Source organism: Ceratotherium simum, chromosome 3 (assembly GCF_057802395.1).
Source record: "Ceratotherium simum simum isolate JZ-2026a chromosome 3, ASM5780239v1, whole genome shotgun sequence".
Taxonomy (NCBI): Eukaryota; Metazoa; Chordata; class Mammalia; order Perissodactyla; family Rhinocerotidae; genus Ceratotherium; species Ceratotherium simum.
The window spans coordinates 71,821,910-71,846,935 of record NC_141902.1 but is presented as its reverse complement, the minus strand read 5'-3'; the positions used below and the strand labels follow the sequence as shown (position 1 = coordinate 71,846,935).

At 42.4% G+C, this 25,026-nt stretch overlaps 1 protein-coding gene across 1 annotated transcript; it reads left to right on the top strand.

Annotated features, from left to right (window-relative positions):
• Positions 1-17,208: 17,208 nt before the first annotated feature.
• CTXND1 (cortexin domain containing 1) lies at positions 17,209-22,502 on the top strand. The gene is made up of 2 exons (XM_087428788.1): positions 17,209-17,359; positions 18,764-22,502. Exon 2 carries the CDS (start codon positions 18,826-18,828, stop codon positions 19,003-19,005), a length of 180 nt encoding a protein of 59 aa, XP_087284914.1. The 5' UTR covers positions 17,209-17,359; positions 18,764-18,825; the 3' UTR covers positions 19,006-22,502.
• Positions 22,503-25,026: the final 2,524 nt, after the last annotated feature.

Genomic DNA, 25,026 nt, shown 5'->3' with positions numbered 1-25,026 from the left:
AAATTGAAGGGATCAAATAGCCACAAGTAAAGAGGATTCTTGTAACATGATGAATAATCTTGATTTAATGAATATATATAAAATCTTATATGCTCCCCAAAACAAAAAATACCAAATTTTTATAAATGTCTGTGAAATATTTTCAAAAAATTAACCACGTGCACACACACACACACACACACACACGCACAATGCAAAGAGTAAAAGGCTGTATAGGCTACATTCACTGACCACAATGCAATGAAACTAAAAACTAATAATTTTTTAAAAACCCAAAATTTCTAACTATTTAATAATTTTTGAAAAACCCGAAGCTAGAAAAAAACAAATATTAATAAGAGGAGGACGAAGAGATTAACATAGGTAAACTCAGACCTCCAAAAATCATCATTTTTATCATGAAAGATTAGAAATATTCCCTTTGAAACAAGGAACAGACAAGGATGCCCACTATCATCCGTACTGTTGACCATTTTGCTTGTGATGAGAGCCGAGTCAACAGGAAAAGAAAAACGTGGCAACGTGCAAAGAAAGAGACAAAACTGTTCTTTGTGGACACTATAATTTTCTAAATAAAAAATATAAACAAATTAATAATATAGCTCGGTAAGTTTGCTGGATTTAAAATTCATATATAAAAATCTGTATTTTTCCTATCACAAATGATGACCAAATAGAAAATGTAAAAAGAAAAAAGATATTACTGACAATATCAATACTACAAACTACTCAGGAATAAATGAACAGAAAATGATAAAACATGATTAATGGACATGAATGAAAGCCTGAATACCTTTTTCATGAATGGAAAGACTCGAGATCATAAAGATGGTAAGGCATTACTAATTAATTTATTAATTCAGTGCAATTCCAATCAGCATCCCAACAAGATGATCCTAACATATATGAGGAGCCAAGTTAGCCTTGAATAAAAATTACAAGATGAGAGACTTGGACTAGCTTATATCAAGATGTATTATAAAGCCATTTTAATGTAATTTAAGACAGAGTGATATCGGCATAGGGATAGACTATAAACAAATTTAAAAGGATAGAGAGCCCAGAATGTGTAAATGGAAACTTGAGGTTGCATTACAAATCACTGGGAAAAGACAGACTAGTCAATAAATGGGGATGAGACAATTGTGCATCCATACGGGGAGACATAAATCTAAACTCCCATGTCAGATCATATGAAAATCAATTTCAGAGGGATTATAGACCTAAATAAGAAAAACAAAATTTCAAAACTATAGAATATACCTATAGGAGACTATATTTATGACATCAGGACACAAAAGGATTTAAGAAGTCACAAAATTATAAATTATAAAGACAAATATTAATGAGGCTAACTGCATTAAAATTTAAACCATCTGAACAAGAATAAGTAAGATTCTAGGGACAAGGTTAAAAGACAAACCACAGACTGGGGGAAATTTTGCAAAGCATAGCACCAATGAAGAAATGATACCTAAAATAAAGATAAAGCACAAAAATCAAACAAAAAAGAAGGAAATCAAACCAATAATTCAAAAAGGGAAAAACTAGATACCCAATAAACTTATGAAAAGACACACAGTGTCATTAGAAATCAAGGCAATGCAAATTAAATTCACAATGAAATACTCACCAAATGGCAGTAATTCAAGCCTGACAATACCAAGTCTTGCCAAGGATGTGGAATGGCAGGAGCTAATGGGACTGCTGGTTGATTGGAACAACCACTTTGGAGAAAAATTGGCAATGTACAATGAAGTTAGAGATATGCATATTATACAACTCATGAATTCCATACCAATTAACACACCCTAGGGAAAACCTGGCCCAAATATACATGTATAAGAATGTTCATTGAAGCATTATTTTCATAATTAAACATTTGAAATAATATAAAAGTCTATTAGTTGGTCCAACCACAGAATGCTATGCAGCAGTGAAAAGGAATGAACTAGAGTGACCTATCTTAGCATGGGCAAAGTCTCAAAGTTATCACACTGGATGAAAAAAGCAAGTCACAAGGTGATGCATACTTCATAATAACGAGCATTTGAAGTTTTAAAACCACAGAAAATAGCTCTCAGTGTTATGTATAAATACGTGTGTATGTAGTAAAAATATAAAAATATGTATAGGAATGATTCACTACAACTTCAGGATAGTAATCACCTCTGGTGAAGGAAAATGGCAAGTGGCGTCTAGTTGGAATACACTGTTGGCTTTCACTACATCTGTAATGTTGTACTTATTTTTGAAAAAGGAAACAAATCTGGCAAAATGTAAATATTGGTTAAAGTTGGATAGTAGATAGATATTCTAATTTTCTCTAATGTTTAACTATTTCAAATAAAATATTGACAGAAAAAAGATAATAAATACTACTGAGAAAAAAAGTAAAATAATAGATAAGAAAATAATTCATTGGCTAGTAAGAGAAAGCATACAGTTGATCCACCATATTAATAATTTTAAAATACCAATAAAATGGAGAAACTTCTAGAAAGTCTAACCAAGAGAAAACACAACTAAATGATATATGCATTAAGAAATAAGCAGGGCCAGCCCCGTGGCTTAGCAGTTAAGTGCGCGCGCTCTGCTACTGGTGGCCCGGGTTGGGACCCCGGGCGCGCACCGACGCACTGCTTCTCCGGCCATGCTGAGGCCGCGTCCCACATACAGCAACTAGAAGGACGTGCAGCTATGACATACAACTATCTACTGGGGCTTCAGGGAGAAAAAGGGGAAAAAAAAGGAGGAGGATTGGCAATAGATGTTAGCTCAGAGCCGGTCTTCCTCAGCAAAAAGAGGAGGATTAGCATGGATGTTAGCTCAGGGCTGATCTTCCTCACAAAAAAAAAAGAAAAAAAAAAAGAAAGAAGCAAATAACCACAGCCAAGAATGACACCATAAATACCATATACGATTTTATGCCACTGAAGTTGAATATTTACATAATATGGACAATTTCCAAAAAAAAATCATAAATTTCCCAAATTGCTATAAGAAGAGGTAGAAAATCTAAATACACTGGCAACCATTAAAGAAATTGAAAGGTATTGTCCAACATCCATTTCCAAAAAAGACCCTACTCACAGGCTGAGTTCAAAAACCTTCTGAGGAACAGATAATTCCTCTTACTTAAACTATTAGCACAGAATCATATAGAAATCTCCCCAGTTTTTGCTTAGAAATTAGCACAAGCTTGATACAAAAATTTAACAAAATAGCACACACAAAAAAATCAATAGATTTCATTTTACTTAGTAATGGTTGTAATAACCCTGGGTAAAATATTAACATTTGACTCCAGCAGTGTACTAAAAAATCGTATGGGGGGGCGGGCCCCGTGGCGTAGCGGTTAAGTGCGCGCACTCCGCTGCTGGTGGCCTGGGTTCGGATCCCGGGCGCGCACCGATGCACCGCTTGTCAGGCCATGCTGTGGCGGTGTCCCATATAAAGTGGAGGAAGATGGGCACAGATGTTAGCCCAGGGCCAGTCTTCCTCAGCAAAAAGAGGAGGATTGGCTTGGATGTTAGCTCAGGGCTGATCTTCCTCACACACAAAAAAAAATCATATGCCAAGTAAGATTTATTCCAGGATATAAATTTGGTTCAATATTAAGACATCTATTCGTAGACATAGCAGAAAAACACATGTTCATCTTGAAAAACTCTGAAAATCATAAGAATACCGGAACTAATAAGAACAGCTAGCATTTATTGAGTGTTTATGTCAGGCACTGTGGTAAGAGTTTCACATGCTGTATTTAATCCTCATGACAATCCTATGAGGCCAGTATTATCATCATCCTCTTTTTTCTATATAAGGGTATTAAAACTTAGAGAGTTTAAGTACTTTGTCAAAGCTTGGAATAGAAATTTCCTTCATTTGATGGAAATTATTTACCAGAAACCAGGCAACATCATAATCATTGAAATAGGATTCCAACCCCTTGCTTGCTTGGATCTCGACCAATGACTCATCCTTGGCAGTCTTGTCTCAATTTCCTAGATTTTTCTTTAACTCCTCAAGGCTTGCTATGCTGCTATTCAACCCATAGGAACAGAGGTCCAGCTTCCAATTGCCATGGCCGAAAACATAAGATGAATTTTTTCCCTCATGTCCTGGCACTAGAGCCTACCTTCTGCCTTTGGACAGAATTCAAGGAAACCAGAAATTTGAGCTGGAGAGACCGTGGATAGTATCAAGTCACTTGCACTCTCCAGCAACCAGAGTTCAAGGGTCTGGTCCCATAAGGGGATCCTTGATCAAATCACTGGCCCTCTCTGAGCCTCAGTCTCCCTAACTCCAAAATAACGGCACTGGGTTGGATGATCTCCAAGGCCATCGCTTCTGATTCTATATTAAAAGACTGATGATCCAAAACAAGGCTCAAATTACTTTTGCAATTGCAGCAAAGTAAATGTCAGCTTGTTGGCCCCCTGCTGCTATGTAACACTTATAAAATTTGTAAGAAGGAAATGTGAACATCTCAATTCATGGCTGGAAACAACTGAAGTATGTTCTTTGGAAAAGAAACATCTCTTCTCTAGTTTGCAAAATTTTGGGCTCTTGTCGATTTACCCTTCAAACACAGGAAATCAATTTGTAAGCTCTGCAGAGGGGATTTGCATTAATTTGGAGGAAACACTATCAAAAGCGAGTGTCCTCTCTCGCCATATGTCTAATACAAGTGGAGACAGACAACATATGCTCTGTGCAGTTTGGTGGAGCCCCAGCCCTGGAGAACAGGAACACAGTCTTCAAAGTTTTCCAATGCAAATTGAGAAAAAGACAGAGATTTTAAAATGTCATGTTGGTTCTGTGTAGCAGGATATACAAATAGGTGGAAATTTAACATTTCTTTCTGGGAGATAAACTGTTGATGAGCAGACCTTGGGAGATCGCCTGGGAGAGGTGGGCAAATTTGCATGAGGAGCCTGGGAGTCTCATGAATGGAAACTGATTAAGACTTTCCCCCTTTGCCCCCAAGATTCAAGTTACAGAAATCTGCTTCAGTAGCCCACAGTTTCCCTAAACAATATCCAGTGGGAGGAAAGAGGAACAAAGCCCTGAAATAAAATCATGGTGGGGATAAAGCATTAGGCTTCGGGGTAGGTCCCTGTTGGGAGTTGGTTTATCTTGAGAGAGGAGTGGTTCGAATCTCTGATGCTGCTGGGTTCTGTCCCAATCCAGCCATCTTGGAGGCCAGCTAGTGCCTAGGAAAGTGGCCCACATGTGTGAGCGAATCTAAGGAGCTGTGACAATAGAATTCTTGGCAGAGCACTGAGGAAGTCTGGGAACTCCCCTTCCCACACCTTGAAGGACCACCCATGCCATGGAGTAGACTTCCTAGTTGTCCACCAGCTTCCCGAGGCGATGTGGCATCCTTTAGCCTCAAAGGGGCACTCCATCTGGAAGGCCTGAGCAAACTAGCTGTTTGGTCATAATTAAGCACCTTGGGGACTTCTTAATCACAAGAAACATACTCAAAGTAGGTGATACTGGAGCTTGAGCTGTTCAATAGAAATATCAACAGGAAATGTGTTCCTGTTATTTTGTAGCCCCAAAGTGGCAAGGAGGAGCGTATCTGTTAGCTACAAGGGGAGAAGAAGCTTAGTGGTGGCCACCAGGCTGTCCCCAGCTCTCAGAACAAGAAAAGGGTGCCGGTAATCCAGGGGAACTCCAGGTAGGCCGTGATGCACTGGAGGACTTCAGGCAGCTTCATGGACTTGGCCTTGGTCTGGCTGCTAGACTCCTAGACCCCAGCCCAACTTGGGTTAGGTAGACACGCTTGACAAACTCATCACGGAGATTGTTTGATTTGGGTTTCCAATACATTTTGAGTCCATTTTGACGATTTACATTCTAGAAAACAGCCATATCACTGAATTTGTCAAATGTGTTGGCAGAGTTTTACATAGCACTGCATCATTAAGTTTTCAGTCTCCTTAGAAACTGTGGTTATATCCCCTTGCTCATTCTAAAGGTGTATATTTGCCTTTTCTCTTTTTTTGTAGATCAAACTTGCCAGAGGTTTGTCCAGGTTCAGACTCTTTCAAAGAACTTTCTCTACAGTTTATTTTTAATTCTGTTAATTTTCTGTTTTGTGAATTATTAATTTCTGCTTCTAATTATACTAATCTCATTTTCTGGATTTCTCTGATGTTGTTCATATAACTTCCTCTGTTGTTTCCTTGTTTCACTGCATTTAATTCTTTTTGTTCAATGATAAAAGTTATGATTTTCCCCCAAATATGGTAGATAGCTGTCACTTACCTCACCCATAACTTTTAATATGTAGTATTCTCATTAGAGTGATTTTCTAAATATTCTGTAATTGCAGCTTAATTTTCTCATTAAGTCAGTAATTATTTTTAATGTTATTTTAATCAAGTAGCTTGTTGGTTTGTTGCTTTGTATAATCTTTTGTGGTCAAAAAATACAGCCCATAAAATTTCAACTATTTAAAATTCATGGATGTTTTCTTTGTAAATCTACATTCAATCAGTTTTTGTAAATGATCCATGAACATTTGAAAACAATGTGTATTCCCTACAGGCAATAAAAATGTCTATTCAGCTTATTAACCATATTATTCAAATATTTTATATCATTCTACTAGTGTTATCTTTTTTTTTTTTTTGAGGAAGATCGGCCCTGAGCTAACATCTGCCAATCCTCCTCTTTTTGCTGAGGAAGACTGGCCCTGGGCTAACATCCGTGCCCATCTTCCTCCACTTTATATGGGATGCCGCCACAGCATGGCTTGACAAGCAGTGCGTTGGTGCGCTCCCGAGATCCGAACAGGCGAACCCCGGGCCACCGCAGCAGAGCACGCGCACTTAACCACTTGTGCCACTGGGCCGGCCCCAACTAGTGTTATCTTTAAATGTTCAAACACCTATCTGAACCTACACTTTTCTATCAATATTAAAATAAAATAATATTTATTGACATTTCCTAAGTAATATAAAAAAATACTGTACTCAAATTTCCTTCCACCTTCCTGTGACTAATTTTTATTGAAATATGGAATTTTAGATAAAAATTATTTGATTTTTATTTATTAACTTTTATTTCAAAAATTATTTTTAACATTTACATTGTTTTATATCTATATTATAATTATTTACACAGTAGATGTTTTTATTGGTTTTATTATTCTCTGCATGTTTTCCTCTCACTTGAATTCTTCACTTTGATTCATTTCTTGGTGGTAGAGCTACTTCTTCAAGAAATATGTTTTTGCTGGAAGGAGTTGTGCATGACTTGTGTGCAGGAGATGGGCACTTAAAATGCTTTAGTATCCAGGTCCGGCCCCATGGTGTAGCAGTTAAGTGCGCGCACTCCGCTGCGGCGGCCCAGGGTTCCTGGGTTCGCATCCCAGGCGCGCACCGACGCACCACTTGTCAGGCCATGCTGTGGCAGCGTCCCATATAAAGTGGAGGAAGATAGGCATGATGTTAGCCCAGGGCCAGTCTTCCTCAGGAAAAAGAGGAGGATTGGCATTGGGTTAGCTCAGCGCTAATCTTCCTCACACACACAAAAAAATCCTTTAGTATCTGAAAATGTCTTTTCTGTTGCTCTTGCAGCTGAATAGCATCATTTAGCATAGAACTCTTTGTTTATAATCTTTGCCTTCAAAATCCTAAAGCTGTTGCTCCCCACCCTCAGGTATTTAGTGTTTAGAGAACCTGACGCCAGTCCATTGGCATTATTTTCTTACCCTCTGTGAGTAACCTCTTTTTTTCTCTTGCTCTTTACATCCTCATAGGGATTCTTTTTTTCTATTATCTTTGAAAATAAAAGATCACCAAGAAAAATGTAGGTGTAGGTCTCTTCCCATTAAAAATGCCTTATATTCACTCAGTCCTTTTAAGCTAAAGACTTAAGGCTTTCTTTGCTCAGAGAACTTTTCTTCTTCTTCTTCTTCTTTTTTTTTTTTTGGTGACGAAGATTGGCCATGAGCTAACATCCATTGCCAGTCTTCCTCTTTTTTGCTGAGGAAGATTAGCCCTGAGCTAACACCTGTGCCCATCTTCCTCTATTTTGTATATGGGATGCTGTCACAGCATGGCTTGATGAATGGTGCGTAGATCCATGCCTGGGATCTGAACCTGCAAACCAGCGAACCCTGGGCCGCCAAAGCAGAGCGTGCGAACTTAACCACTATGCCACTGGGCCAGCCCCTTTTCTATTATTTTTTTATTATCTTTTCTTCTATTCTCTTCTCTGCTCCTGAGATTCCCATTCTAAGTATAATTGAACTCCTAGGTATGTCGTGACTCTTGGTGTTTGAGCAATCATATTCATCTCAGCTTTTCTTTACTTAGAAGATAAGAAAATTTCTCTTACTGCTTCCAGGAAGCTCAAAAATATCTGAGGCATCTGACCAGAGCAGGTTGTGGACAGGACTCAACCTTCTCCTTCCAAAGGTGTGAGGTGTCACAGGCTTGGTGTGGAGTGTAGCTGTGTAGTCATCTTCTACCTTTCAATGGAAGGCACAGGCGGGAGCCAGCACAGGGAGGAGACCAGAAGGATGTTCTTACCTGGGGGGAAGAGTAAGACTGCCTTACTGCCTTCCAGAAGAGAAGATGATTGTTTTCAGGTGTGTTATATTTGAGAGTGATTCTATAAGGAAGAGAAGTTCATTAAGGTTGCCTCAAATAACAGATCTTTTAGTGTGAGGCTGAGCAGCGACCTTTCCCTGGTTCTCCTCTCAGCGCCTTTCGTGGTCTCTGCTGATGTTCTTGCTCCGGCTTCTCTTGCTGCTATTGCCGCCGCTAGGGCTGCGCGTGCCACAGCCTGGTGGACCAGCAAGCCGGGAAAAGCAGCATCTACATCTCCCACTGCACGCGGGTCCACACCGCAGTTCTTGGTGCTACAGCGTCAGCAAGACCACTTACGAAATTCTCCTTATCTTCGTGCAATGTCTTTCTCCTCCCTTTCCCCAATTATATGGCTGCCGTTGCCTGACTGCATCAGTCTCCAAAGCTGGTGCACATTTGTTCCGCCCTCAGTTTGGTGTTTTATTCCCTTTCAAGTGTATTTTTCTGACAGCCTGCCAGTGAGTCACTCTTCATCTAGTAGCCAGACATCATGTGCTTGTGTGCCCTTGACTGATTTGTTTCCATTTCTCCAAACCTGGGAGAATAGAGCAACAATGTCCTGTGTCTTTTGTAGATTGGATGTAGGAATCAAAAGGATTGTGTACAGAAATGTATGATCTTAAAACTCTACAGTGACTCCCTGTATTAGTTTTCTGTTGCCTGTGTAACAAATTACCACAAACTTAGTAGCTTAAAACAACACAAATGTATTCTCTTACAGTTCTGGAGGCCGGAAGTCCAAAATGAGTCTTAAGGGGTTAAGTCAAGGTGTCAAAAAGGCTGGCTCCTTCTGGAGGCTCCAGGGGAGAATTCATTCCTTAGGTCTTTCCCTTCTAGAGGAGCATTCCTTAGCTCCAGCCTCATCACTCCAGTCTCTGCTTTTGTGTCACATTTTCTCCTCCGCTATGGTCAAATCTCCCTCACTCTTGGAAGGACACTTGTGATTACATTTAGGACTCAGCCAGAGAACCCAGGATAATCTCCCCATCTCAAAATCCTTAACCTAATCATTTGCAAAGTCCCTTGTGCCATGTAAGATAACATTCACAGGTTCCCAGGATTAGATTGTGGACTTTTTTGGGGGGGCTATTATTCAACCTAGCACACACTCTCTGGACTCCAAAGATTCATGTCTATCTTGTATACGTTCACCCAATTCCAACATCCCCAAAAGTCTCGGTCCATTATAGCATAAACTCAAAGTCCAAAATCTCATCTAAATCATCTAAATTAGGTATGGATAAGACTCTGCATATGATCCATCCTGGGGCAAAATTCCTCTCCATCTATGGACCTAGAAAACAAGTTATTTGCTACAAAAATACAGTGGTGGGACAGGGGTAGGATAACAGTTATACACATTCCCATTTCAAAAGAGAAAAAATGGAAGGAAGGAAGGAGTCATCAGTCTTAAGCAAATTCAATATCCATCCAGGAAAACTCCATTAGTTTTCAAGGCCTGGGAATAATCTGTGGCTCAGGTCCCCACCCTCTGTGCCCATAGCTCTGCCCTCTGGACCAAGGCTCTTCCCTCAAAGTCATCCCTCTGTTTTCTTGAAGGGTAGAATATATCTGTAGCTGACTAGTTTTATCAGCCTGTTTTCTGCCTGTAGAATTTGGAGAGCCCAACAGCCTTCCTTCATTTCATCTTGTCTCTGTCCCTTTCAGTCCAAGCTGGCAATGTTTCTACTGATATAAAATTCTGAAAAATTTTATGTATTATCCGTGTATGTCACAGGGATTCATTCCATTAGACAAGAGAGTCCTCCAAAGATCTTTTCTGGATAATCTCATTTCTATTCCTGGCTTCTGCTGAGATTGCTGAGGGGATCCATGAATGACACATCTAATCTCTTTAGCACTAGCAAAGGATTGTCCATTCCCACCTTTGGCCTTTTGTTCAAAACAAACTTTCCTGGCAATGAATCTCCTAATTTTAGCAATCTGAATAGGATGAGAGTCCTTGAGTCAAGGGTGACATAAACTCCCAGGGACTTCCAGCTCTCTGCACACATGGGTGAAGCAGCCCTAGTAGGCCAAGAGCAATCTTCTAAGAAATTGTAGGTGTGAGCTGCTAGGAGCAAAACATGCAGAGACTGGGGGATGTGCACACCCTGGTTAGGGGAATCCAGGGAGATTTGAATGAAACCAACAGCATCAGCATCATATTACAAAATGATACTGGAGAATTGGTATGATGGCTTATAGAAGTATGATGCAATGATGATGCATTCTCTTGGCAGAAATATTCTCTTTTCTAACTTTTATCTAAAATGGTGCTGTTTTGTACTGTCTCCTTGCTCTGGAAGATTTCTTAGAGGTTAGGGATCTTTAAATATTGGAAGACAACAAGTCCTAACCACAACATTCCATTAATCCTGTGCCCTCCATGCATCTTTGCAATCCTGGTAGTTGTCATGGTCTTAATCATCTCTTAACATATACTCATCATCTTCCTCTAACAGGCCTGTTAATTGCTCTGATAGAGGAATGAGGCCACTGAGTACAGTCTCACAAGAAAATGTGATTGTTAGGAGGTTATGACACTGGACACCTTCTCTGCCCTGAGCAAATGCCATCCACTTAACCCATCCATCAACTGGGGAAGTGATTCTGACAGGTCACCTTTCCTAATGGCTCCACTTCTGTTTATAGAACCATCTGATTATATTGTGTGTGATCTGCTCTGATCTTTGTTACCTGAGTGAATTCACAATGTCTCTGCAGCTCGCCGTTTATCCCCACAGTGATAAGTGGCATGCTTTTTCAGTCCCCTCATCTTCTGAAGGTAGATCTGAAGGGTATCTGATGGGCAGCATCCAAGCACTGGTTCTCATCTTCTGTGACATTCACTGTGAGCACACAAAGTATGGGCCTGGCCTGGCTCCAGGGTGGTAGTGTCCCTCAGTCAGACTTGGACTCTGCCTTCAAGGAACTTACACATTGCTATGGACTGAATTTTGTCCCCCCAAAATTCATATGTTGAAGCTTTACTCCCAATGTGATTGTATTTGGAGATAGGACTTTTAGGAAGTAATTAAAGTCAAATGAGTTCATAAAGGTGGGGATCCTAATCTGATAGGACTGGTGGGCTTATAAGAAAAGGAAGAGAGAGCAACCTCTCTCTCTTTCCATGTGCACACATTGAAGAAAGGCCAAGTGAGGACACAGCAAGAAGGTGGTCATCTGCAAGCCAGGAAGAGAGCCCTCACCAAAAACTAACGCTGCTGGACGTTGATCTGGGACCTCTATCCTCTAGAATCGTGAGAAGATAAATTTCTGTTGTTTAAGCCACCCAGTCTTTGGTATTTTATTATGGTAGCACTAGCAGACTAAGATGTACATATGTACAGAAATAAAGAAATACATCAGCATGGAAAGCGAGGACCTGAGCACCCCACCCCCAGCCCTGGGGTAGTACACAAATCCTGTATTTGTGTACCCTTTGAATTGTGACTGCCTTATTGCTAGTTTTTTCCTAAAACCCTGAGTGAGATACTTGTTTCCAGGACCTATATTTGGAGTGTTCATTTTGTCCTACGGCTTTCCCACAGCAATTGGTAGGACTCTTTTCCATTTGGATCTGCTACGCTCCAACCATAAAACTGCACACTTTGACAAGTATGCCAGGTCAGCCCAGCAGCCACTTCTCTGGAGGGTCATTCACTCGCCCAGATCAGAATCCAAGAAGGTAGCAGGAGTATTTGGCTTGTGCACCGACTCAGTGCTGAAGGACAATGCAATTATGTTGGGGACCACTGAGCCGCCCTCTGGGAAGGCCAGCCCCTCAGCTCTCAGGGAACGGCAGCTGAGTTCAGTGTTACTTTCCCTCCTGGGTGTCATGTCCTCACTTTGAAACAGGGCTGGATGGGTCTTGTGCCTGCCCAGTAATTAAGGTTAATGAGCACATTCCATCTGGAGAGCGGAAAGGCGAATCTGTCCTTTGAGTCCACATTCTTGGCATTCATCCCAGTTGGAAGGATCCGGAAAACACTGATAATCTTCCCCTGCAGCATGTTGCCAGGTTATAGGGCCCGATCCTGGCCCCAGACAAGACAGGGGAGGGTTACAAGGCAATCTCTCTGAGGTCTGACCTCTCAATCTGTGCAGGGCATCTGATATTAACTTAAGGCAGATTTGGGACCTGGGATTTCAGAGTCAGTGTTTGAGAAGCCAGACTGAGTCCTGCTGTGAAATGCAGGAACATGAAACTCCAGCATATTCATCCTTCCCTGAGAGCCATCAATGACAATGTGGAATCAATGCCACAGGGCCCGAGGCTCTGGTCTGGCTGGGGTTAGAAATGTGCATTTGCTTCAAGTTCAGCTGTGCCGTTGCTCTAAGACTCTGAGAAAACTCCTTATTCTCCCTACATTCCAGACTCTTCATCTATGAAGTGGAGAGAGGTGGACTAGATCAGTGTTTCAAAGTAGGATCCAAGAAACCCAAGGTCTATGGATGCCCAGAGTGGAAAATGCATACCACGCTCAAGATGGTCTTACTGCTGGATAGGGTGAGAGGTAATGGTTCTGTGGGTTAGCAGTTACAATAGAAGGATATATTTCTGAAAAAAGACAGAGCAAATATGATTAGGTAATAGTTGCAAATTCTGCACAATGGAAATGGGCACTTGTTATATCATTGTTTATACTTTTCTGGGTCTTAGATTTCTCAAGCAATTGAAGCAGGGGCAGGTCTTGACCTAGCAGTGAGTAGGGCCCTAACCTCTCACCCCCAACACATGCATATGTACATATTGAAATTTAAAGTTTCTTTCTACTTTACGTAAATTATATTTGAGGTATTGTTTTTTCATTTAACAAAATTTGTGTGTGTGTGTGTGTGTGTGTGTGTTTCTCTTTAACCGCCTCAGAGTATCCCATGACACAGACACACCATGACTATTTTAACCATTCCTTTATAGACAGACATTTCACTTGCTCCCAGTTTTTCTCTGTTACAACAATGCTTCAATGAACATCTTTCAAAATCCCAAAACAAAGAAGCAACAGAACTTTGAACAAACGTGTATTTCCTCATCCCCAGGCCTGGGCTTCCATGTAATTGTTAGTGGTTATTAGCAAATGACCAATGTTCTTAAGTTTCATGCTTTTGCATTCTACAGCATAGAATCAAACATCAGTTGCTGAATAATCCTGAGTAGTTTCCCCCACACAGTTTTCAGACAACTCAAGGCACTGAGGAGAAAAACTAGACTTCAAGACATGCCAAGAAGGAACAGCCCAAGTAAGTACCTCAGGTTCTCAACTCGGAACCCTGGAGGGCAACACCATAGAAGTGCTGTCAAACCAGAGGTAGTTACTAGCCTTGTTGACAAGAAGTGCACCCCACTTTGAGTAAGCTCAGATCCATATTGGATTAAGGTGATCTGCCTGAATCCTAGCTGCTTACCAGAGCACGTGATGAACACTCTCTATCAAAGGCTACATCATCCAGAGCCACTACAGTTGTTCATGTCAATGCTCAGTATCCCAGTGAAATTGTATCAGAAATATCCAGAAATTGAACAAAAAGAAAAAATAAAACAGTAGAAGCAGACCCACAGATGACCCAGGTATTGATGTTACCCAATATGGTCTTTAAAAAATTATGATTCATATGTTCAAGAAAATAAGTAACAAGGTGGAAAATTTCACTGGAGAGCTGGAAGTTTTCTTAAAGGATCAAACGGAAATTCTACAACTGAAAAGTAAAACTGAAATGAAGATTTGACTAGATAGGTTTAACAGCTGATCGGACACAACAGAAGAGAAGATTAGTGAACTGAAAGTTTAGTAGAAAATATTCAGACTATAGTAGAAAACGAAAAAATACAGACAGAAAGCATCACCAAAAAAATTTGAAATAGTGAAAAGGTCTATGTCCTCGCGGAGAACCAGAAAGGGAAGAGAGAGAGAATGGGACAGATGGATATTTGAAGGGGGAAAGGGCCAAGAATTTTCAAAAACTGACATGATACGAAGTGAGATTCAAGAAGTAGTACAAACACTAAGTAGGAAAATAGAGAAAACCACACCCAGGCACGTCCACAGTAAATTGTGGAAAAGCAACGACAGAGAGAATCTTTAAAGCAGGCAGAGAAAACGGCACATTACCTCCAACAGTAAGACCTCAGGGACTATTATTCCCATGAGCCTTCCTGACAGACATGTTAGAGAACAATCTACAGCCAAACAAGAAGTAACAGGAAAAACCTCAGCCAAAGGACTGGTGGTGAGCATTAACTATATTTAACTGTGAGATTAAAACTAAGGTGGACATACGAGCAACAAGGATGTGTAAACGCTACCTGCTCTAACCATGTAGAGATACTAGAACTAACTGAAAACGGGAGAAGAATGGAGAAAGAAGGTGGAAATTAGAATAAGCTCTCTAAGTTCTTAATACATAATAGCTGGGCGTAAGAAGATATTTAAAGTTCACAATTCAAATTTATAGACACTTAAGCAATTCAGAAGCAAAAAGGTAAATAATAAGAAAGCTGGTACTACTGCCTAAAATTAGGTGATGGAAGAGAAAGAGAGAAATAGGAGTAGGAATCGGGGATAAAGGAAAAATCACAAATAAAATAAAGATCAAACAAACAAATAAAATGAATATATTTATTTCGACTCTCTGCTTCCAAGGTCAAAAAAGAGACCAAAAATCCAATAGAAAAATGGAGAAAAGATATAAACAGAGGACTCACAAAAAAGGAAATACAAATGGATCTTCAGCATACGCAAAGATGTTTAACCTCATTCACTAAGAGAAATGAAAATTAAAAATATTCTGAGAGTTACAAAGGTGTATGCATTTGTCAAATCCCAAGAATGATACACTTCAGATTTGTGCATTTCGCTGTAGGTAAATTTTACCTTTCAAAAAACTATAAACAAATATTGAATTCTAATTAATGATATGCATGCTGAAATGCTTTGAAGTGAAGTGTACTAATATCCACATCTTCCTGTGAAATACATCCCAGAAATAAGAAGGACGGATAGATAGATAAATATGAAATAAGACAAATATAGCAAAATGTTAACAATTGTAGAATCTAGGTGGTGAATATATGCATGTTCACTGTACAATTCTTTCAACTTTTAGTATGTATGAAAATTTTTGTAATAAAAGGTTAAGAAAACAAAACCTCTATATAACATCTTCTTCCAATTTGGCAAAAATAAAAAAACTTTATAACTTTGTTTTCAAGGTTGTAGGAAAACAGTCCCTCTCAACCTTTGCTGGTAGAAGCTTACATGGGTACAACTTCTAGAGAGAATAATTCCAATCAGAATTAAAATGGATATATCCTTACAGACAGCAATTCACCTAAAGAAGCTTAATCTTCAGACATGCAAAATGATATAGCAATAAAGATATTTTTTCCATCATCATATGATAAACGAAAGATTAGAAAACATCTCAATGTCTAATTTATAAGAGAATGGTAAACTATACTATGGTATAGCCAAATAAGGAAATACAATATGGGTATTAAAAAGAAAGAAGCAACTTTCTATGTATTGATATGCAGCAATCTCTAAGCTGTATTAAGTGAAAAAAGTAAGGTATGGAAAGTTTGTATAACAGGTTGCATTTGTGTAAAAATCAAATGCATAAACATCAATACTTTCTGTATATGCATAGACTACCTCCAGATTATGTACATATGAGGACCTCATAACAGTAGTTGTCTCTGGGGAGATGAGGGGGATCACTGGGGATAGAGGTAGTTAGAAAACTGCTTTTCACTGTTTTCTTTTTGTACTTTTTGAATTTTGAACTGTGTATAAGTATTATTTATATAAAATGTTACATATAATCCTCAAAACATTAAAAATAGAATTATCATATGATCCAGCAATTCCTCTTCTGGATGTATACCCAAATGAATTGAAACAGGGTCTCAAAGAGATATTGGTACACCCATGTTCATAGCAGCACTATTCGCAACAGCCAAAAGACGGAAATAACCCAGATGTCCATTGAAGGATGACTGGATGAACAAAATGTGGTATATTCATACAATGGAGTATTTATTCAATCTTAAAAAGAAAGGAAATTCTGATACATGCTACAACATGCATGAACCTTGAGGCATTATGCTGAGTGAAATAAGCCAGTCACAAAAAGACAAATACTGAATGATTCCCCTAATACGAGGGACCTAGAGTAGTCAAATTCATAGAGACAGAAAGTAGAATGGGTTGCCAGGGGCTGAGGGGGAGGTGGAATGGGGGAGCTGTTGTTCAATGGGGACAGAGTTTCAGTTTTGCAAGATGAAAAGTGTTCTGGAGATGGATGGTGGTGATGGTTGCACAATAATGTGAATGTCCTTCATGCCACTGAACTGTACACTTTAAAATGGACACTATGGTAAATTTTGTTATGTATATTTTACCACAGTTTTTTTAAAAGAGTTATATTTTTTTAAAAGAGAGAAGGAAAGAAGAAAACAGCATTAGAACAAAGTGTGGCGGCTCCCATCACCATGCCCAGGCCAGCCCCTCCCGCCAGCAGAGACCACGTCTGGGGCTGGGCTTCTTGCAAGGTAATTAGCCTTCTTCTGTCCTGCTCTGTTTCAGCTGCCACCAGCGCGGGCGCCTGCTGAGTGAAAGCCCACTGCTCTCATTGGCTCCCAGCTGAGATCTGGCCACTCCCCCTCTCTCCTAGAGCAGCCCAACCCAGGGTGCCAGCTCACTCAGTGGCCCTTATGAGGTGGTGACCACTCCGACCAGCAGGTCAGTGCCCTCTGGGAAAGGGTGAGGAGGGAGACATGGTCTGAATGAGGGGAAAGCGTGGTCGCCTGTGGTTACAGATATGCCGGGACCAGCTGGCCCAAAGCATGCGCAGGGTTCTTGTTGAAGCTCTGGAGGGGTGGGGGAGACGGACCTCCACTTTGCCTTCCACCAGGGGAGGGAGAAGTGTGCCAAAGTCTAGGGTTTGGGATGTGGGATAAGTCATTTCCTTGGGTAGGTCATTTCCCTTTTCCGTGCCTCAGTTTCCACATTTGTAAAATGGACATTATGATACCTGGCTCACTTGCTTCTAGAGCAGTCGCAAGGATCAAATAATAATCTGGCTGTGAAGGTACAGTGTACAGCTCCAGTGCTCCGAAAATTCAGGGATGATGATGATGATGATTCTTATATGTGGGGAGAGAGAGCAGCAGTGTCCCCTTGTCCTAAAGCCTTCTCTGGCAGCTGGGCCGGCAAGGACTGACCTGCCTTCCTGGCCTGCTCCAGGGAGCTCCTGTTTCATTCAAAGTATTGACTGACCACCCTCTGGGCCAGGGGCTGTGCTGCATGCACTAATCTTCACACCCCTGTGACTCAGGTATTATCACCAGCCCTCAACAGGGAGGAAGTTAGTAAATAGCCCCAAGATGAAGGAGTGACGTGTTGGCGTAGGCATGGCTGATAGAGTCCCAACAATCATCTTCGTTGCCCAGGGCTGCTCTGCCAGGCTGTGGCAGAGCTGGGATTGGGGTCCATCTGATGGCCAAGACTGTCCTTCCCATCACACCTGCAGTTTTCAAGCCGTGTTGCGGGGGCTCAGCAGAAGTTCCGCGGGAGTCCCATGAGACCCCCTCAGGGGGGAAGGGATGCAGACTCTCCATGCCTCCCGCCCCGACTGGGGACAGCAGCTCCTTTTCCATCTATTCATATACTGGTGTTCAACAAGCGGTTTCATTTGAAATCCAGGTTCCATTGCTTTAAAAAGTATATTAATTACCTAATTTTTTTAGTGCTCTCTGATCACCCTCAGTCAGTGGCTCGGCAGAGTTGAAAGCATTATTATAACTTTCCTCCAAGGGTTTCAGGCAGTGGAGGCAACTGCAGGAGCTCCATCCCCAAGAGCGCCCACCCCTGCTGGGACTCCCCTATCACCTCCCTGTCCCCAGTCTGGGAGGCACAGACTGGGCCCTGCTAGAGACCTCAGTTACCTACAAGATTCAGGGCTGAGACACGTGGGCCCCTGAGAGAGGCGCATGTGTCCCTTTCCCTTGCTTAACCCCAGGTGGGGTGGCCGGAGCAGCGAGTTCTCACTGCAGGGGGGCAGATAAGGAAGAAGGGTTGGTGCCCTGCCCCCACCCCAGGCAAGTGGACATGACCCTCCCCGCCCACTGCCGTGGCTCTCTGCAGGGCTGGAAAATGGTACCAGTCAACCCCGAGCCGGAGGTGGAGCCCGCAGTCGCTGCCGCGAGATGGAGGAGCCCACGCCCGAGCCCATCTACGTCGATGTGGACAAAGGACTGACCTTGGCCTGCTTCGTCTTCCTCTGCCTCTTCCTCGTCGTGATGATCATTCGCTGCGCCAAGGTCATCATGGACCCTTACAGCGCCATCCCCACATCCACCTGGGAGGAGCAGCACCTGGATGACTGAGACGCGGGGACAGCAGGGCGGGGACCCCGGCACGCTCTGGGCAGGGGAGCTCCAGGATGCGCCTCTGTGTCCCCCGGCCACCAGCCTTCCAGCCCATAGATGCGACAAATCTATTTGGCCATCCAGGGATAGAGAAGGTTCACCTTAGTTTAGCCTGCTCTCACGGTAGCACCAGCGTGAAATGCTCCTGGTGCTGTGGGTGTTGCAGCCTGGGGCAGAGTGGGGATAAGAGCACTGGACAGGGAGTCAAGAGGCCCGGGTTCCAGTCTGGGGAGACACTGTGAGACTATGGGGCAGTCACCTTCCCCAGCTCCTGTGCACCTTTTGGAATTGGATCCAGGACAGACACACATCATCACACAACAGTGGTCTCCTTTGGAGGAGACTGCCCTTAAAATGCAGAGTAGCGCATGCACTAGCCCCGGAGGCTGCCAGCACAGACGTCCCACCTGAACCCAAGCCTCCTCCCAATGGGCTAGCGATGGAGCTGGTGGTGAAGCGTGAAAGGGGAGGGACGGTCCCTCACCTGAAAATTCACAAACGACACAGGGACTGCTTCCCAGCAGTATTTTTTTAACTAAAATATAAAGGGGTATATTTTTCCTGTTATAAATGAAATGTACATTTTAGAAATTTGGGAAAATACAGAAAAAATAGAAGGAAAGGGGGAAAATAACACTTATAATTCCACCTCCCAGAAGCCACCATTTTGATATATTTTCTCCCAGCCTTTTTTACACATATTTTTTAAATAGTCAAATTGATACTGTATGCATGATGTCGTATCACTTCATATTATAGGATGAATAGTTTCCCATTTCATAAACACTCTTTATGGCCATCATTTTTATTGGCTGCAGAATATTCCATCAGATGAATAGGTCATAGTCTAATAATCATCTCCTTTGGTCATACCTTTAATTTTTCTGCTAACTTTTCCTCATACCAAATTATTTCACCCAGTAACTTCTTGAGAGTGTACAGTCTATGAGATGAATATTGGACAGGAAGACCCGGTAGTAGTCCTGTCAGTTACTCAAAAGCTGTGTGACCGTGAGCAAGTCACTCCACCTCTCAGTGCCCCAGTCCCTCATTTTGTAAAGGGGAGGAAAAGCCTTGCCCTTTCTGTTTTGTGTAAACCTCATGCGGGTGAAAGGACAGGAGGGGGAGTGCTTGAAGGTAACTGCGCTGTGGGTGAGGTGCAAGGAATAAGTTGTTGATAATGACTCTTCTCGGGGCCTCCCTCCTCTCTTTTCTTCCTACCCTTCCACCCCCCTCCGACCCCATCACCTACATCCATAACCTTGCAGCGAGAATATTGGACCAGAGCCCACAAACCTGATCCCAGGTCCCAATTCCTCTACTTCCATGCTATATGACCCCAAATAACTCACTCAGCCTCCCTGAGCCCCAATTTCCTCATCTGTAAAATGAGGGAATAACATCTACCTCACAAGGTTGTTGTGAGGATGAAATGAGAGAACATGGGCAAACATTAGTGTCCTTTCTTGATCCCAACACCCCAGGAAAAGCCAGGGGTCTAAGCTGGGAGAAGCAGAGGTTCTGGATTCCCCCTCCCTGCAGAGCCAGAAACCCTGGGCTGTCCTCAACTTCCCAGGGCTGCTTCCTACAGGCCAAATCTCCCAGCCAGGACCACTGGTCAGAGTAATACTCACAGCAACCTCTCCCAGCACCTGACCTCAAGGGATATGGTGTCTATTAATTTATGTAATTGTCATTGTCATCAGTTTTCCCACAAACATTATATGAAGTTAAACTAGACGACTTGAACTCCCCTTCTCCTGAATGCATTTATTCTATCCCTCCAAGACACAGCCTGCCATTCCCATCAGAAGAGACCTGAAGCTGTGAAGTTCTCCCTTCCCATCACCTGCATCCCAGCCATGGGTCCCACTCCAACCCAGGCCACCTGAGAAATGGGTTTCCAAAACACTGTCACCACTAGGTGACCCCTGAAAGTGAACAAGGCCATAGCTGTTCAGGCAGCATTCCAGGACATATGCAGCTGTTTCCCCCCCACCATGTGGGATGCACAAAGGGACAGCTGGCAAAGGCAGTGGACCAAGATGCATTGGAGGCTCTAAGGGGAGGATCTAGAGCAAGGACCTTGTGCATTGCCTCAGGCCCAGCAGCAGCTTTCATTCTGCAGCCTACCTCAGAGATACCTGTGAAAAGCCCATCAGCGTGGATTTACAATGTAAACGGGAACCAAATCCCAATCAGTTAATACCAGATCCCAAGAGACAAGGTGAGATCTTGAAGATCTCACATGTAGATGCTTTAGAACTGTCAGGAGTGAAAAACAGGGGACCCGAGGGCTGTGCTGTTCAAACTGTGATGAAGGACAAACAGCATCTGCCACAGTGAGGAGCTTGTTAGAAATCCAGAATCATGCACTCCACTCCAGACCTACGAGATCAGAATCTCTGGGGGTGGGCCCAGGAATCTATTAGCAAGACCCACCAAGTGATTTGTATGCACCTTAAAGTTTGAGATGCACTGCCCTCGGGATCCCTTGGTCCCAATTAATTCTTTCCACCCCTAGATTTGCTAATATTTCCCACTCTATCTCTTGACTCTTTTTTGGTGGCAAGGGGAAATAATATTTCAGGAACTGATGGAAAATTAAAAAATCACTCCCAATTCAAGCCTCTAGCAAAATAGTGATTTTCATTATGTGTCCATATGTTCCCTTCTAATCCTTGTCCACGTGCAAGATTTATTTTTTTCATTAATGCCATCAGTTACATAATTTAAATCATACTCTATCCTAACATTACATCATAAGCATGTTTCTGCTACAGTCTTCCTATTTATCATTTTAGTGGCTCTAAAACATGCCATCTAGTGCATGTACGTAATTATCCAGACTCCTATTATTAAGTACTTGGATTGCTTCCATTTTCCCTACTATACATGTTCCAAAAGAAAAAAGAAAGCTAAAGACAGATATGATGAACCCTGGGGGCTTGCTCAGGACAAAGAAGAATAAATATTTAAATTACACCCCCTCCACCTAAGAAGCATATGGGGGAGGGAGACCTGTCTAAGCATTTGATCATATTAAGGGGAAAAAACAACTAGAATTTCCAGCTTCTGTTGTTGCTTTATGCTGTTAAAGGATGGAGGAGATGGTCCTGTGTGATCAGAGCACCTTAACCAGTTTCTGGCTAGCTGAGATGAAGTTTGGCATTGTGGATGGAGAGATAAATTGTTCAGCAAAAGAAAGGAACAGAATTTTTGAGAACTGGAAGCTGGCAGAGAGGAAATGAAAAGTATTCAAAGAGAGAGGCCTGTGACATTGGCCACAATCCAGGACTTAAGGGAAAATGTGACCAGAGAGAAAATTCCCACTGCAGGGAATGGGCGATGGACTTTCCAGACAGTGGTGTCTAGTGGCCGATTTTAAGTTGTTGCCTATTCTGTGCTCTGCTACAGTCCCTTCATGTTACTCCAAATCCTCAATAAAGTCTGATACGCAATCCACTTTGTAGCAGTGGTATTTGGGGACAATAAAGACATCTGGGAGGTGGGAAATGTGAAGGAATGCAATCTGGAAAGGGAAAGCAGTCCCAGGGACAAGTGAGGAAGCAGGAAATCACAATGACAGTCACTAGGAGTAATGTGACCCCTGAGAATGTTCAGTTAGACTGATATGAATAATAGGACACTAGTTTTACCAGCCTAGTATATCAATTCCTATCATCTCTATTTCATTTTTTCCAATTACTTGCTCAAATGTCTTATTTCTTTGTTCTTACTGAATTGAAAGACCAGTATCTCCTTATTTTATAAAATTGTCCCAGAATTCCGGAGGCTAACTCAATCCAAAAAGGGCTGGTCCTGCTTCCAAACACCAGGTGGAGAGAAGTGCAAAGCCTGCTGGGTCTACTAGTATGGTTTCATGCCTTGTGGTCTCACCATTGAAGACTGGTCCTGCCGTGTATGATGGATGACAATCTGCAGTGCCCTCTGTGGCCTATGGCTCAGTCTACTGAGAGGCGCTTGACCTGAGCTCCCAGGGCCCACATTCATATGCCCAGCCCTTCTGTCCAAACATAGCACAAAGACGGGTGGTCTGTGTCTAGAGGAGCAGACAGCCTCAGCCATGCCAGCCCTCCCCGTGAAGTAATGTCCTTGATGATCATCAGCTAAGACTCTCCCTCCCTCCTGGGGAGTTTCTCTTTGGGATCTGTGTCAGTCGGCATCCTAGCAGGAAAGAGATGGCACACTCAAAGCGTTAACTGAAGAGGATTTAATGAAATAACATTTACAGAGGTTGGGCAGAGTTAAGGGAAACACCAGAGGATGGAAAAACACCCAGGGACAGGCCACAGTGTGCAGCCATTACCACTCGGCCTGAAGAGACAAGGAGAGGGAGGAGTGTCCCCAGAACCCTGCGGGAGCTGGAGCAGTGGGTGAGGAGTCACCCAACAGGAGCCATGGCCACAGGTAGGCAATCAAAACTCCTGCCAAACTGCAGCCCAGTAGGAAGAGCGGGGGGAATAAATGCCTTAACCTCTCACCTCCTGCCCTCCAATCTTCTGTCTGGATCTCCTATTAGCCAAAATCAACAGAAGCTAAAGGACAGGGGACCCTGGGTGATATTGTCCATATATGTCAGCATACTGGAGCAAATGAAAAATAACCAGTACAACCCACCCCTGTTACCACTCAGCATCCATTCATGAACTTTTCTTGGATGGGGAAAAAATATATGTCCCCAACCTAGGGACATAAAGTCTCATCAACCAGCATATTGTCTGGGGTGATATCAATTTAGTCCCACTCTACCCTGGAACCTACATTGTAATGTATCCACCTCTAGGTGAGTAAATGAAACAATTAATATAAAGCATAGCTGCTAGAGTCCTGCCTTCTATGGCTGATCATGAGGCCTAGGTTGATAACCATAGTGTTGTTCTTCTACCATTCCTTACCCCCTCTACCTTCAACAGTCCCTCAGCTGTTGGAGTATTTTATCTAGTGGAATGACCCAAATCTTCATTCATAGAGGATCCAAATTCTCGGTGCCCTGTCTTTATTGGGTTGCCAGTTTCTGCAGACCCCCAAAGAACATGAAGAGGCCTTGAAGGCCTCACCTGGAAGCATTTTTGAACCCTCAAGAGAAAACAGGTGCCTTAGGACAGCACTACTCAAACCATGGTCTGAGGGTGGATAACATCAGCATCACTGGAGAACTTGCTAGAAATCTAAATTCATGCTCCCATGCCAGACCTACTACAGCATGGGGATATGGGATGGGGAGTAACAAGAGATGCCTTTGTGAATCCCTGGATTCCCAAGCTAGTCCTCCTTGCCCCCATTGTGTAGCAGTAACCACAGTTCCCCTTGGATATTGGGATAAATCACCCTGACAGCACAGTGATCCCCTTCTCTGCCTACTGGTTCAATATGAGGAGACCCAAATGGCCACAGGATGATCTCAGTTTCCAATTTAACAGACCCCTAACTATGTTGTCTGGTGGAAGCATTTCTTCTTCGTCACTAGGCATTTCCAAACTCACCAAGTTCAAGGTTACAAGGATGGAAAACAAAAATTCTATAAGTGGGTTATTAGGTATAATAGTGAGAGGAATCATTCTCGCCTCCATCCCTTGGTTCCCAGACTAGGATCATCTGGCTAGAGGGAAGATGGCACTATATACTGGCCTCCGGATTAAGGTAAATACTGCATCCTGTAGGTCAGCCACCATAACTGAGACTTCCACAGGCCATTCTATATTTCAGTCATGCCAACTGCTTCTGAGTGATGAGGCATGTAGTAAACCAGTGAATTTCATGGGTGTGAACCCACTGCTGCACTTTCCTTACAAATGAGTTCTTTTGTTGAAGGTCATGTTTGTGAGATATGCTGAGATGAATGAAACACCATAAATGGTGGGGAGGGCAGGGAGGGCAAATCCATATCCAAAATATGAATCTATCCCCACTACCCTCCATGATGGAAGGGGTCCAATGTAATCAACCTGCCACCAA